General features: G+C 47.9%; 1 protein-coding gene across 2 annotated transcripts in view; it reads left to right on the top strand.

Moving 5' to 3' along the window:
- Positions 1-16,044, top strand: part of syne2b (spectrin repeat containing, nuclear envelope 2b) — a 73,082-nt gene that overhangs the window by 39,178 nt on the left and 17,860 nt on the right. For both annotated transcript variants that reach the window (XM_061675437.1, XM_061675438.1), the window contains 21 exons: positions 98-3,481; positions 3,616-3,747; positions 3,860-4,053; positions 4,158-4,236; positions 4,331-4,428; positions 4,502-4,622; positions 4,696-4,986; positions 5,066-5,661; positions 5,735-5,890; positions 5,960-6,110; positions 6,250-6,408; positions 6,473-6,640; positions 6,724-6,825; positions 6,909-7,109; positions 7,244-7,451; positions 7,636-7,748; positions 7,836-8,038; positions 8,112-8,219; positions 8,581-8,860; positions 8,960-9,259; positions 15,334-15,651. In XM_061675437.1, coding sequence (XP_061531421.1) covers positions 98-3,481; positions 3,616-3,747; positions 3,860-4,053; positions 4,158-4,236; positions 4,331-4,428; positions 4,502-4,622; positions 4,696-4,986; positions 5,066-5,661; positions 5,735-5,890; positions 5,960-6,110; positions 6,250-6,408; positions 6,473-6,640; positions 6,724-6,825; positions 6,909-7,109; positions 7,244-7,451; positions 7,636-7,748; positions 7,836-8,038; positions 8,112-8,219; positions 8,581-8,860; positions 8,960-9,259; positions 15,334-15,651 — 7,362 coding nt within the window. The remainder of the gene's footprint in view (positions 1-97; positions 3,482-3,615; positions 3,748-3,859; positions 4,054-4,157; positions 4,237-4,330; positions 4,429-4,501; positions 4,623-4,695; positions 4,987-5,065; positions 5,662-5,734; positions 5,891-5,959; positions 6,111-6,249; positions 6,409-6,472; positions 6,641-6,723; positions 6,826-6,908; positions 7,110-7,243; positions 7,452-7,635; positions 7,749-7,835; positions 8,039-8,111; positions 8,220-8,580; positions 8,861-8,959; positions 9,260-15,333; positions 15,652-16,044) is intronic.

Below are 16,044 nucleotides of genomic sequence, written 5' to 3' on the forward strand. Positions count from 1 at the left end.
TAGCAAGTCCCATGGACGTATGTGCAAGAGCTGAAGATTAATTCCATCAGATTTTGTTGTTCATAACTTGAGGTTTTACCCATTTGTACAATTACAGGAGGCAGTCTGTATGCTGAGCAGCATGGGAGCCAGAAGAGACATAAGCAGGAGCCCCACAGGAGGGCCCCCATCCAAAGTCTTTCTCCAAGCCAAAAGCAAACCTCATCAACAAAGGCAGTCGGACACTATGCTGCCACCCCGGGAGTTTTCATCATCCCTAATGGAATTCCATCCATCTCAAGAAACATTTGTGCCAAAGATAGTGGTTCAGGAATACAGAGAAGAAAAGAAGAGTTTGCCTCCATGTAGCTCTGCACAGGAGATGACACAAGCAGAAAGCCAGACTCAGGTATGGACAGAAATGAGTGAACAACAGCAAACTGCGGAGGACACATTGATACCCCAACTGCTAAGCAGAGGAACAGGACAGCAAGAGACAAAGTGTCACCAGCCTCAAGTAGAGGCAAAAGGAGAAGGAGAGCGAAATCAGAGACAGAAAGAAGTACATCAAGAGGGGGAGCATCAACTGGCAGAGATGAAGGAATATAAAGGGGGGCAGTATGGGTTAACACATGTAGAGTTTGAAACAAAACTCCAACATAAAAGTGAGACACACAAGCTGATTTTATCAGTAAAGAAACCTCTCAGCCCACAAGAACTTCAATGTAAAAAGGCCCAGGCCTTGAAGAACCGCCCCTGGCTCCATAAAATGGCACAACAGAACATTCAAAGTCTGAACAAGAATTCTGTACAAGAACCAGTTCAGGCACAGACAGATAAGGATGTAGTGGGATTTATTCAGGAAGTTCCTTACCCTACAGAAACCTCCAGGAAACAGTCCGAAGTCCAAGACAAGTCTGATAGGCAGGCAACACAACAGAAAGAACAACCACAGCAAATTCAAAATCAGCAGAAACAAAAGGGAAAAGAGCAACCATTTGTAGCAACACAACATAAAGAAAATCTAAATAAGACCAATACAAAGGATCTGTCCCTTGAGCAAAGTCAGCCACCAGTCCACATTTTGGTTCAGTCACAGGTTCAGCTCCAGCCTTCTCCAGATGGCCAAGTTGTAGCTCAAGGGCCAACCTGGGCTCAAGTCAGGCCTTTATCTCCCATGCAGGACACAATTCGGCCACCTGTGCCGTCCCACATTCAGCTTGGAAGTCATCCACAGTCCTGGGCCCCTGTCAGGCCGTCCTCTTCTAAACCCCCAGCACAGTTGGCCCAGTCCCAAGCCAAACCTGAAACGTTGGTTAAGGTTCAACCCAATGCTCAGCCAAGGCCTCAGCCTGAAAACCAGGCACAGACAATCCTTCAACATCAAACTCATATTCATCCACAAACCCAGACTCAGATTCCTGCCCATGCAATGACTCAACACCATGGATCCAATCCTGGGTCCATGATGCAGGCTCAAACACAATCCCAGGTACAGACACAACCTCAGAAATACGCTCAGCAAATGGCTCAGTCTCAAGCCAAAGCCGAGCCCTTAACAAATGTTCAAAACCATCCTCCGTCAAAGGCCCAGTCTCGAAAGTATACTCATTCAGTGACCCAATCACACACCAAAACTGAAACTATGGCCCTTATTCAAACCCCAACTCAACCAAACATGGAGTATTTAATGCATACTCAGCCAGCATCGTCAAGCCAAGGTCATGGTCAACCAACGTCTCAAACCTTTGTCCAACCAAAACTTCAACCAAGTCCCACACAACATTTGACTCAAGGTCAACCTGTACTCCAGCCTCGAGGACATCCTGTGACACAATATTACACACAATCTCAGCCAGCTGTCCAGGATCCAGGCCATGCTGCTCCAGGCCAACTGCATCCATGGACCCAAGTTAGCAGCGCATCCTCAATGTCTACCCAAAATCAGGCTTCAGTACAACTCCAGCATCACCCCCAGAATTACTTCCAGCCTCAGCCCCTTTCACAGCAGTGGGCTCCCGTACAGGAGCCACAAAATAAAGATTTTATCCAGCAAAGGCATCACATTCCACCAGCATTCCCTCAGCCAATATGTCAAGCTCATTCACAAATACCACAATGGGCCCAGGGTAGTCATCCACAAAAACCTCAAATGGACGAATCTGGGCCTTCTAACATGGCACAATTATATAATCAGCCTCAGATGCAGCTGCACTCTCACACCCAGGTCCAGGCTCACACATTGTCCCAAATGGGGCCCCAGAGTCAACAGCAGCCCCAGATACAACCCTACGATGTGGCTCTGATGCAGACACAACAAGGCCACCCTCAGCAACAGATGTGGATGCAGGTACCCCACCATGTACAAACCCACCCTTACCTCCAGGCTCAACAATGTCCACCTGTTGAGCATCAGCTCCAAACTCAACACCAACTGCGGCTTAACATCCTCGCTCAGATACCCCAACAATTAAACCAAACCAATCTTCAGTATCCCACTCAGTCTCAACTTCAACCTTACCTACGATTACAGTCCCAACCTCACATTCAGACACAAGTAAATGTGCAGCCACATATTCAGCTGAGACAGTTCAAGCCTCAGCCGCACCAGCCACCTCCACAATTTAGACCACTAGCTCAGGCACCAAACCAACCACAGGCTCCTTCACTGCCACCATATATTCCTCAACCACCACCACCCAAGATGTTGTCATCAACCCAATCACAGACACAATCACTGCTGCAATATAAACCTGAACCACCGGTTGCCAAGCAACTTACAATTAAGCCTTCAACACAAATGAAGACTCAATCCCTACCACAAAATAAACTTGAACCCCAGAGAGCTTCGCAACCAAAATTTCAGTCACCAAACCAAGCCAAGGCTATGACACTACCACAGTATATGCCTGAACAGGTAACTGCTCAGCCCAAAGTCCAGCCGTCCCCTCAACCCAAGACTCAGTTCCTGCCACAGTATAAACCTGAACTCCAGTTAACTCCTCAGCCCAAAGTTCCACCACCAACCCAAGGCAGTGCTATATCTGTGTCAAAGCCTTCAATCGAACCACAGTTGCCTCAAATGAATAATCAGCAACCAGTCAAACCTGCAACATCGTCACCTTTACGATTACAACCACAGGTAGAAACACCACCTGAATTTGAGTCTCAATCACCAGCACAGGCCAACTTCCAGGTCAACCTTCTGCCGCAATTACAACCTCAAAGTCAAGCCCCTCCACAATTCAATGAAAAACAATCCCAAACTCTTCTCAAGTCTTCCGTCTGTGTGCTGCCTCAATCCCAGGCCGGGTCTCCAGACCTCTGTATGCCACCTCCAGCCCTGGCCCAGGCTCCTCCCCAAGCCTATTCTGAGGCCTATGCCAAGGCCCAGGCTTTGGCTAGGAACGGCTTTGAGGAGGCTAAGCACTGCCTGCAAGAACACATCCTGGAGGCCATCAGTGATAAATGTCTACCAGCTGAGCAAGCATCCCTGACAAATGTAAGTGGAATTATTGCCATCTTGGTGGTATTGTTATTTTTGGTGGTGGGGTTTGTTTGGACCAGACATCCTATGCCAGGAATATTTCACCTGTTTTAAAAAGTCTGTTGACCAAAGACTGGATTCCTCTGTAGAGTCTGAGGACCCTAGATCCAGACTTACTGGAGGAATTCCTGAGAGCAGCCAAAGGCATGGAGGCCTTCTGTACACCTTCACAGCTCAGAGACATGGATTTCTTTACACAGTCTGTCAGGTCTCAGTGGGAGGTAGGGTTTTACAGTTTTATTTGAAAATGTGCATCAGTTGAACTTATTTGCATTGTTCTGTAATAAACACTTGTAGCTGAAATGGGTTTATTTCTCTGTCAATGACAACCAGGCTTGCTTCTCATCCGAGGGCCAAGTTGCCCAAGCAGGCCATCAAGTGGTGGCCTTACAAGAGCTCTGTGACATGCTGAGTCCGGAGGACGCCCACCGACTGCCCCACACTCAGCTGAGAGAGTGTGAGAGTAGCTTGGCTGCCATCCAGCGTCAATTCAGTGGAGATCAAGAAGCACCGCTCCCCGATTCAAGGTGAGCGTGCCATGGGCGGGGCCACTCAGAAATAAGTGGCCACATTTTATCTCCATTGCTGACTTATAAAATGCCATTTCAACAAGACATTTTACGCTTCACAGGATTCCTGTTGTCTTCGATGTGGAGCGGACTATACCCATAGAAACTGCACCAAGTGGCAAACCTCAAATACCATCTGAGGTATCACAGTCATGGAAACCATACATGGGATAAATAACTATCACCATTAAGATTTTTTTTCTTGAACAACATAATCCTTGCATATTGTTTGTAGGTTTCACAAATGAAACTCAAGACAGTAAATTCAGGACAAGAGGAGGTTGAGAATCACTCATCTGTTGAAGAAGTCAACAAAAAGGAGGCTTTAGAGAAGTAAACTGAGCTAAAATGGTAGTATGATGCTTAAAATTGTGTTTGCCTCGATACATTGTGTTTTGGTTTTCAGATATGAAAATTACAAGAAGTCTCTGCAAGTCCAGCTGTCTAAAAATGAACAGAGCATCAGAGATGTTCCCTCAGACTCTGTGACTCTAAAGGGTCTTCACACACGACTACAGGAAATTCAGGTACGATGTCAGCATGTGTGGTTTACAAGTTTTAATAAGCTAGTGATCAGAAGCAACATTTCTTCTCTCTCAGTTCCTGAGGCAGGACACAGAGTCTTTGTGGTCTGAGTTTATAAACCAGTGCTCTCAGTTGAGTGGAAACGCTGGTGTAGATCAGGAGAAATCAGATCTTCAAGACCAGTGGCAGGCCCAACAGTCCAACCTTCAAAGGAGAGGCAGTTTATTGAGTGCCGCCCTCAGGCAGATCGACTCCACCGAGAACCACATGGTGGATTTCACAGACCGCCTAGACCGTTACCTGAGACAACCCAAAGACATCACAGCCTTTACATTGGCCAACACCAACATCCTGAAGGACATCAAGGTCCCATGTCCACCATGGTGATGTGATAAATTCTTTCATTCTGTGACAGATTCCAACATGTAGACTTTTCCTCCTTTAGGAACTGGATGAAAACATCCAGAGCGAACTGGATCAGCTGGCCCGCCTGGAGCGAGAATCTAGCAACCTAGATCCCAGAGACTGCCTCCCTCTCTCCCGAGAGGTGGAAGCCCACAGAAGCAGCGTGGATCAGCTCCGCCAACAAGTTCGCAAAAGTGAGGCGGCTGCTCGCGCTTTGGACCGCTTCCTCATGTCTCTTCGCACCGTAGAGGAGGACATCGCTGGAGTGCAGGGTGCCCCTTGCAGTGAAGCTGTGGTTCTGCAAGACTGTCGCGCCAAACTGGCTCTGATCAGGCAAAGTGTGGACAGTCTGAAAGACAAGGCGCCGGAGTTGGATCTTCTGTTGCAGGGGGCCCGGCTGACCGTCACCAGGAATGGTTCTCCTGCCTCCTGCCTGGACATGGTCAGTGTCCTGCTGAACAAACTGGAAGAGGCTGACAGTGGACTGGTAGGCCAACAGCAGAGCCTCAAGAGGGAAACCCACAGCAAATCTTTGGGCTTGAAGAAGAGAACCCTGTTTGGGGAACTGAGCAAGCTCCAGAACACCATCGAATCTCGAGGGTTGACAGAGGCAACCATGCCAGCCGTGCAACACAGGTGTGTCTTGAGTGTCTTTAGCAGCACAACAATGCTCACAATGCTTCATTTCAATTGTCACATTTCACTTTAGGTTTCGGGCTCTGTGTGATTTGGAGGACCAGGTGCAGACTCAGAATTCACAGATCCAAAGTCTCAGGGAACTTCCTGAGTGTCAAGGACAAGGACAAAATCTCCTCGAGGAGCTGGAGACAGAGTACAACAAGACTCTAACATCTTTGACTGACAGGTATGTTCGCCTCCTGTTTGTGGTCTGGTCCTGTTACTCTCTGTCACCTCAAGTCATGGTGTCTCGCAGGAAGCAGCAGTGCAGCATCCTGATTGAACTTCTGAAGAAGTTCCAGAGCTGTCGCAGTCATCTGAATAGCACAGTGCAGAGAGCCGAGCAGACCATCAGTGAGCAGGCCTCATACATGGGCAAAGACAACCTTCACAAGATTATAACCAAGGTGAGCCTGAAACAAGTCACACTTCTCAGATCATGATGATGGATGAGTGCACCTGTGTCCTGCACTTTAGCTCACTTAAGTTAGTTCTAGTGAGTTCAAAGAGTGCCTCGGCTTTACTTGAATTACTTTCCTTGTCCAGGTCCAGGACATTAAGAAGGAGCTCAGTGGCCTCAGTGAGCAGATGGATGAAATGAGGGGAGTTTGCAGGCAGCTGCAGTCCCAACTGAAGAAGTTTCCAGACTGCAGGGAGGCACCATTTGAAGCTGAAGCTGACACACTGATGGACACTTGGCTGGACGTAAGTGCTTGATCTTCCAGAATCCATGATAAAATGGTGATTTTTTTTTTTTGTCCCCATGAAGATCACTGAGAAGATAGACACATACATGGACAACCTCCAGGTGGGCTTGGAGCTATGGAACAAGCAGTTAATGTTGGGGGGAGAGATTGACAGCTGGACGGCCTGCAAACTGGCATTATTTGCAGAGAGCCACCCCTTCCACAGCCGCCAGCAAGTCTTGGCCATGAAGGTGACGTTCAAACGCATGCACAGATGTTGGCTAACTTCGTAGAATAGATGGAAATACAGTCTGTAAATGATTTTAATACACAGGATGAGATCCAGGCCTATGAGGAAAACATAGAACATTTCCACAAGAAGTCTGAGGAGATCCAGGAAATCCTTCAGAGTCACGAGGCTCCACTGGAGCTGCAAGTGAGCACAAGCACCTTGAAAATGTTCGTCTCCATCCTGGAGGATGTTTGTTAGAAGAACGATATCGCTTGTGTGGCCTCCAGGTGATGGAAACACAGCTGAAGAAGAGGATGGAGCAGGTGAAGGAGCTGTTTGCTGACTGCGCCGACATCTTTGAGGAGCTGATGGTGGTGAAGAAACATCTTGCCGAAAAGATTGAGGCGTGCCTGTCAGCTGTTGAGAAAATTCAATTCTCTGTCAATGAGGTCCAAGCCTCAGAACCTAGGCTGGAGACCCAGTTAAAGGTACACAGCTCAAAGACACAGTTGGTGTAAAGGAGGTTCTAAGATCAGGTTCAGAGCCAGAGCCAGAACCATTTTTCCTATTGTATTGTATTGTATTGTATTGTATTGTGTGTTTTGTATTTTGTTTGTCCCAGGATCTGTGTGATGACCTGGAGGTCCAGGAGGAGCATGCCAAGTTAGCGCTGAGCGAGATTGCTCTTGTCTCCAGCGTGGCCAGTTCACAGGTGCTGGAGGAACTCTCGGTGGATTGTGGACGACTCACAGATGCCATCACTCGCATCAAAGACATGATCCACCTCAAGAGAGAGGAGAAGGACAAAGGCCTGCTCAAGGTCATTCAAGGTCAGTCCGTGTGTCTTTGCTTCATCAGCAAAGGGTTATTTTCCTAATCTTTCTCTGGTGGAGCCAGAATAAATTTCAGCTCTGGATCAAATGGAACTCCTTTTATCAATGAGGGTCACTGGTGGTAGTTGTTGACTGGTTGATCTTTTAAAAAAACAACTTATCCTGATATTATTTTGTCCAGATGAAAGGCAGTCCTTTGAGTACTGGTTCCAGGACCTGCAGTTGGCCGTCAATGAGTGTTTCGAGAACCCAGAGAGCAGAGCAGACATAGAAACATCTTTACAAAGACTCACTGTGAGTGAAAGACCCACTCCAAACCATTTCCATTACCATTCGGTATTGGAAGAAAAAGAGCCTCACAGTTTCCCTCGTCTCTCTCAGAGCTTCTTGAAGGCCAGCGACGCAGAGCGCCGCCTGGAGCAGCTGAGGGATCATCTGGAACGAGGCAACGCGCAGATCGATACTCAGCAGCTGTCTGAGCTCAGTGATTGGCTGAAGGAGCAGCATGAGGAGGTGCACACCTTCAAGACTCACTGTTTGAACAGGCAGAAGCAAATTGAGTCTCTCCACTGTGACTTGAGCAGGTAATTGTTCTGGTCTCGCTCAAAATTCCCGCTGAGCCTTACAAAGAGGAAGTGATGAACGCGATCTTTGCAGTTTGCAGACGCAACATGACAGTTTCCACGAGTGGCTGCAGGGCAAAGAGAAACTCAGTGCAGTGCCTGGCACGGCCAAACATCTCCTCCAAGACCTCCAGCATGAGAGGTGATCACAAAAGACAAAAATTACTTTTCTGAAAACAAGAAATATGCCCTTTGGTGGTTGTGAGCACCAGAGCAATCTGATTGGACGCTTTGTTACTGCTACGCTTATCCAACTGTTTCATGTTGTCATTTCCTCATTGTCTACAATGTCCCCTTTGATCTTTCAATACTTCCAAAGTGTTTCAAGTGAGAAAAATCAACCATTTTGAATTGACTTTTGACTGGCGAAGATAAATGCTGTCCTATCACTGCTGCCCTATCCCTTTAAAGTGTGTTTAAATGCATTTCTAGCAGAATCAGGTTCTGTAAGCTTTCAACAATCGCACATCAGTTGCCACATTTGTTCTCCTTCCATGCATCAGCCAAAGAGTGGATATCCTTGTGGAGCTGCTGGCTTCAGTGCGCCACCAGGGTGTCAGAGCTGACAGAATCCTCAAGGACAGTGACAATGTCATACAACGCTATCGAAATCTGGAGGCCCGGCTGCAGACCCAAGCGGAAGAACATGATGTCTCGGGTGGTCAGCTGAACCAGTTTGCAACCCAGGCTGAGCACATCAGGACCTGGTTTAAAGACCTCCTGTGTTCCGTCACCTCAGCCTGTGAAGACCTGTCATACAAGGAGATGAGCCTCAAAGCAGAGGTCAGAGCTCATCTTGTTGAACAAATAAGCACTCTTTATTCCTCTTAAGCAAACGGTGAGAAATTCCTCCACATTTTGTGTTCTCCTTGTGGCCACCAGGCAGTCCTGAGCGCAAGACCAGAGGGTGACACCCAGATGAACAGGCTTCGACTTCAGAGCCAGAGTCTTTGTGAACAGGACCAGCTGGAGCAGAGCAGGAAACAGGAAGTCCAGCAGTCAGTCCGAAACCTGGAGGACGAGTGGAGGATAATCCTACAGGCAGCTGAGGATGTTCTCAACAAGACAGAGATGCAAGTACGCTTTAACCAAGAAGTGGAGGCTCTCAAAGCCCAAAGTGAAAATTTGCAGTCTTGGATCAACAATTTGACTCAGAACCTTCAGTCTTATGAATCACTGCAGGTGAGTTTAAAATGTCCATGATTCTGTTGGTGGAATGCTTTCAAATTCAGAAAACATTATTCATTCCTGTGGAACAAATAAATTGCTGCTGAACTTTTAGGTTTTTGTATTTGTTGTGGGGGGTGGCAACTCCAAGGAATTATTTTGCCCACACACTGAAGGGCACTTTTGCCTAAAATAAGGGCACTCCTCCAAAAAGTGTGTGTGGGTGGATGGGGTGGGGTGTCGGGGTCACCAGCCCCCTGGACCCCCCCCTTTCAGCCGGCTCTCCACGTAACTACTTATATTCAAGCTAGCATTGCTAACCGCTTCATCATTCTCATTATTTAATATTTGTGTGTTTATTTATCATATATACATATATAGGAATCTCACTTCATGTGCCTCCCGCGTCTGAGACGCACAAAAATGAGCAGGAATGCATAAAGCATGGTGAATCTGCATGGTGAATATTGGAAATATTGCAGATGTCATTAATGTATAGTATCAATAATTTGGGGCACAACACAGATCGTTGGGGGGACCCCATAAGTCACTGGGCGTCAAAGTGGGGGCCCGTGGGTCAGATCCGGCCCGCCACATTGGCCCGCGAAACCAAATCAAAATTGCTAGTTTTGTTCTAGTGTTATACAATTGAGATATTTGCAAGCATTTTTCGTTACTAATCCCCCTTTGAAAAGAAATATAATAGTTGAAAAACTTTTTTATAGGCTTCTGATTTTAAAACTGGTTATTCATCAATGTGTTGTATATAATATATGTAATTACAGTACATGAGGTAATCTTTCATTTATATGGGTCTCAGTCGTGGAGGCCCTCCGAGGGAAGTCATAACTACGATGTGGCCCATGACAAAAACGAGTTTGACACCTCTGCCACAAGTGATCTTTAATTCATTTCAGTATATGTTATTAAATCTGTCATCCAAGTAACCTTTAATCCAATTGGATGGCAAACCTCGAATATCATATCACTCTAATTTCTTCATTAGTATACAATGATCAATAGTGTCGAATGTTTTTTTTTTTTTTTTTTTTTAACTCTACAAAGACATTCCTTATATTTGTGGATATCCCCTCCACCAACTCCAAGACTGCCATCAAGGTAGACTTCTTTGCTCTGAAGCCATATTGGTTTTCACTTAAAAGATCGTGTTTGTCTATGAATTTGTCAAGTCTGTGTGCTAATAATCTTTTTAAGATTTGAGAGAACTGTGCAAGTCGTTATTTTGGTCTGTAGTTGGTGAATTTATGTTTTTCTCCGTTTTTGAAGATTGGTATTACTTTAGGTCTTTTCATTTTAGATGGAAAAATGCCAGTTTCAAAGGCCCGGTTAGAAATGTGTGTGAGTGGCTGTACTATATGATTAATAATACTTTTAATGAATGTCATTTTAATACTGTAGCAATCAGTGGACCTTTTATTTTTTACTGTTTTAACTAAAATATCGAAATTAATTATTTCTTGTTCATTTACTACACAGATAATCAGAGAAGAGTTGTTCTTATTGATATATTTGTCTACATCATATTTATCTCTTGTCTTAGGAATTCCTTTTGTTAGTTCATAATCCACTTGGACAAAAAAATGAATAAGTTCTGTGGCTATATACTTATTTTTATCTATCATAGTATTTTCATCTTTTATGAAATATTCAGGATCGGTCATTGTTTTAGAACGTTTATTTTTAGTGTTGTTTAATATTTTAAGTTCTTGTGTGTTGCTCTTATTGTGCTCTAGTAATGTGCGGTAATGTTCTTTCTTACTCATTCTTATACATACATCCATCCATCCATTTTCTACACTGCTTATCCTCACGCGGGTATGCTGGAGCCTATCGCAACTAACTGTGGGCAGGAGGCGGGGTAAACGCTGAACTGGTTGCCAGCCAATCGCAGGGCGCAGATAAAGAAACAACCATTCGCACTCACATTCATACCTATGGACAATTTAGAGTCTTCAATTAACCTACCACACACCACTGGAGCCCTCGGAAATACTTGCCTCCCATATGGCTTCTTTCAGATATGGATCATGGCATCTTAAAGACATAGAGGCATGGAATAGGATCTCCTCAGAATGAAATCTGGCCTCTTCCAAACATATTTAAAAAGATGTTATGTGTAAAGAGTTAATTTAAATCCAAATTTGTGCATGATTTTGAGATGTGGGAGGAAACCGGAGTACCCGGCAAAAACCCACGCAGGCACAGGGAGAACATGCAAACTCCACACTGGCGAGGCCAGATTTGAACCCGGGTCCTCCGAACTGTGTGGCGGACGTGCTAACCAGTCATCCACTGTTCCACACTCATGCTTATGATATTTACAAATTTATTTTCATACATCTATGTTTCAGCATGCGTCCAGTTTTCTAAATATTTTGTACAGTATAAGGTATTTTTCTGTTTGTATGCATCCTCTATTCCCTTATTGATCTATGGTTTACATCATAAAGTAAGTACTGGGCATGTTACATGTCTGTAGGTTGTATGGCATTTACAGGTATATATGTTAATATATTGTAAGATATACAGGATGTCTATTTGTATGTTGTACATTATTACAATCCGATCCCCGGCTACAGAAGCTGGCTCTAGGGACGTGGAATGTCACCTCTCTGGCAGGGAAGGAGCCCGAGCTGGTGTGTGAGGTCAAGATGTTCCGACGAGATATCGTCGGACTCGCCTCCACACACAGCTTGGGCTCTGGTACCAGTCCTCTCGAGAGGGTAGCCTCCCTCCGCCTTCGGGTGGGGGGACGGGTTCTGACTGTTGTTTGTGCCTATGCACCAAACAGCAGTTCAGAGTACCCACCCTCTTTGGAGTCCTTGGAGGGGTGCTGGAGACCGCTCCCGCTGGGGACTCCATCGTTCTGCTGGGGGACTTCAATGCTCACGTGGGCAATGACAGTGAGACCTGGAAGGGTGTGATTGGGAGGAACGGCCCCTCCGATCCGATTATTGAACTTCTGTGCTCATTCTCAATAACGAACACCATGTTCAAGCATAAGGGTGTCCACACGTGCACTTGGCGGACTTGCGGCCGCATGTCTTGGACACTCTGGTGAAGAGAGGGGCGGAGCTGTCAACTAATCACTACCTGGTGGTGAGTTGGCTCCGATGGTGGGGGAAGATTCCAGTCCGACGTGGCAAGCCCAAACGTATTGTGAGGGTCTGCTGGGAACGTCTGGCAGAATCCCCTGTCAGAAGGAGTAAGGTGGTCAGTGCCTGTCGTGGCGGCAATCCCGGAACCCGTTGGTGGACACCAACGGTGAGGGATGCCGTCAAGCTGAAGAAGGAGTCCTATCGGGCCTTTTTGGCCTGTGGGACTCCTGAAACAGCTGATGGGTAGCGGCTGGCCAAGCGGAATGCAGCTTTGGTGGTCGCTGAGGCAAAAACTCGGGTATGGGAGGGGTTCGGTGAGGCCATGGAGAAAGACTTCCGGACCAACATCGGGTGTCTCAGGAGGGGGAAGCAATGCACCATCACTATACACCACTGTGTATAGTGGGGATGGGGCGCTGCTGACCTCGACTTGGGAGGTTGTGAGTCAGTGGGCAGAAAACTTCGAAGACCTCCTCAATTCCACCGACATGCCTTCCCATGAGGAAGGAGAGTCTGGGTTCTCTGAGGCGGGCTCTCCTATCTCTGGGGTTGAGGTCACAGAGGTGGTTAAAAAGCTCCTCGGTGGCAAGCCCCCGGGGGTGGATGAGATTCGCCCGGAGTTCCTAAAGGCTCTGGATGTTGTGGGGCTTTCCTGGTTGACACGCCTCTGCAACATCGCATGGACATTGGGGACAGTGCCTCTGGACTGGCAGAAGAAGGAGGGTGTGTTCCAACTACAGTGGGATCACACTCCTTAGCCTTCCTGGTAATGTCTATTCAGGGGTGCTGGAGAGGAGGTCCGTCGGGAAGTCGAATCTCAGATCCAGGACGAGCAGTGTGGTTTTCGTCCTGGCCATGGAACAGTGGACCGGCTCTACACCCTCGGCAGGGTCCTCGAGGGTGCATGGGAGTTCGCCCAACCAGTATACATGTGTTTTGCGGACTTGGAGAAGGCGTTCGACCGTATCCCTCGGGGAGTCCTGTGGGAGGTGCTTCGGGAGTATGGGGTACCAAACCCCCTGATACAGGCTGTTCGGTCCCTGTACGGCCGTATATATGGCAGTAAGTCGGACTGGTTCCCGGTGAGGGTTGGACTCCGCCAAGGCTGCCCTTTATCACCGATTCTGTTCATAATTTCAAGGCGCAGCCGAGGCATAGAGGGGACCGGTTTGGTGGCCTCAGTATTGCATCTCTGCTTTTTGCAGATGATGCGGTTCTGTTGGCTTCATCGAGCCGTGATCTCCAACTCTCACTGGAGCAGTTCGCAGCCAAGTGTGAAGCGGCTGGGATGAGAATCAGCACCTCCAAATCTGAGACCATGGTTCTCAGTCGGAAAAGGGTGACGTGCCCTCTCCTGTGTTCGTAGATTGGAGAGGAGGGGGCCCATGGCTGAGCCCCTGTCCAGCAGGGTCTGGGCTTGTTCAGTCGCCGTCCTCCGCTCCCCCAGGCCAGGCCAGGGGAAGATGCGAGGCAGATCGGACGTCTGCATCTGGAGTTCCGCCAGGAGAGCCTCAGCCTGCCCTCGCTGGTACCGACAGGACATCAGGTGGTCCTGGACACTCTGCAGTTGTCTGGTGGACACCAGCGGACAAAACCTTATGACTCATTGTTGCAGGTAAAAGGGGACCGCAGGGTGTGTTCCAACTACAGGGGATCACACTCCTCAGCCTCCCTGGTAAGGTCTATTCAGGGGTGCTGGAGAGGAGGGTCCGTCGGGAAGTCGAATGTCAGATTCAAGTGGAGCAGTGTGGTTTTCGTCCTGGCCGTGGAACAGTGGACCAGCGGACCAGCTCTACACCCTTGGCAGGGTCCTCGAGGGTGCATGGGAGTTCACCCAACCAGTCTACGTGTTTTGTGGACTTGGAGAAGGAGTTTGACCGTGTCACTCTGGGGGTCCTGTGGGGGGTGCTTCGGGAGTATGGGGTACCGAACCCCCTGATACGGGCTGTTCGGTCCCTGTACAACCGGAGTCAGAGTTTGGTCCGCATATCCGGCAATAAGTCGGACTCGTTTCCGGTGAGGGTGGGACTCCGCCAACGCTGCCCTTTGTCACCGATTCTGTGGCATAGAGGGGGTCCGGTTTGGTGGCCTCAGTATTGCATCTCTGCTTTTTGCAGATGATGTGGTTCTGTTGGCTTCATCAAGCCGTGACCTCCAACTCTTACTGGAGCAGTTCACAGCTGAGTGTGAAGTGGCTGGGATGAGAATCAGCACCTCCAATCTGAGACCATGTTCCTCAGTTGGAAAAGGGTGACGTGCCCTCTCCAGGTCGGGGTGAGATCCTGCCCCAAGTGGAGGAGTTCAAGTTTCTTGGGGTCTTATTCATGAGTGAGGGAAGAATGGAACGGGAGATCGACAGGCGGATCGGTGCAGCGTCTGCAGTGATGCAGACTTTGTATCCGTCCGTTGTGGTAAAGAAGGAGCTAAGCCGAAAGGCGAAGCTCTCGATTTACCGGTCGATCTACATTCCTACCCTCCCTTTTGGTCACAAGCTGTGGGTTGTGACCGAAAGAACAAGATCCCGGATACAAGCGGCTGAAATGGGTTTCCTCCGCAGGGTGTCCGGGCTCTCACTTAGAGAGAGGGTGAGAAGCTCGGTCATCCGGGAGGATCTCAGAGTAGAACCGCTGCTCCTCCACATTGAGAGGAGCCAGATGAGGTGGCTGGGGCATCTGAGTCGGATGCCTCCCGGACGCCTCCCTGGTGAGTCCCACCGGGAGGAGACCTCGGGGACGACCCCGTCTTTCGGCTGGCGTGGGAACGCCTCGGGATCCCCCCGGAAGAGCTGGATGAAGTGGCTGGGGAGAGGGAAGTGTGGGCGTCCCTGCTAAAGCTACTGCCCCCGCGACCCGACCTCGGATAAGCGGTTTAAAATGAATGGATGGATGGACATTATTGCACTCGCAAGTCCTCATTACATGTATTGTCGTTTAAACTGAATATATTTCCATTGTTGTTTGTTGAATTCAGGATGTTCTGCTTAGCAAACCTGATATGCAGTCTAAGCTGCAGCACCTAAAGGAGCGGGGCCAGAGTTTGTGCAAGAACCTGGACCTGGATGAAGGCCTTCGCCATGAGATCCGGGATGTGATGAGAGGTGCAGAGGAAGAGTGGAGATATACGATGAAGGCTGTCGAGGAGGCGAAAACTGAAGCCTCTGCGGAGAGGGAGGTTGCCGCTCTCCGAAGCAACATCGAGACCGCACGGTCCTGGATCAGAGAGCAGAGATGCAAGCTGCTCTCGTTCGGAACTCATATGCCGCTCCAGGAAAGACTGCAAATTATACAGGTGCGTCCCTCTAAACGTGTCACGCTTATGTACAGTGTTTGTTTGTTCCTTGATTTACTGAACAGGGACAATGCAAATTTTAAACTCTACAGCAAATGTGCCACAGTTAGTCAAAAGGCTATTTTCTATCTGTGGTCTCTGGACAGATGTTAGAAAGTCATCCTAAAAATGTTGAAATTACCATTACCATAACATTTGTTAACATGCAGACCAATAATAAAAATTATCGAGAAAGAACTCATAGGACATCCTCCACTGACAGTCACTGAAGCATGCAAAGCAGATGTAGAAAAAGCACGCACAGTACATAGAATACAAAAATCAGTTTGACATGCATGCAGTTACTGTACTTACTTACTTACTGTACTGTGGCTTTGTTTTTTTTTTTTAGTT

Source organism: Phycodurus eques, chromosome 4, assembly GCF_024500275.1.
Source record: "Phycodurus eques isolate BA_2022a chromosome 4, UOR_Pequ_1.1, whole genome shotgun sequence".
Taxonomy (NCBI): domain Eukaryota; kingdom Metazoa; phylum Chordata; class Actinopteri; order Syngnathiformes; family Syngnathidae; genus Phycodurus; species Phycodurus eques.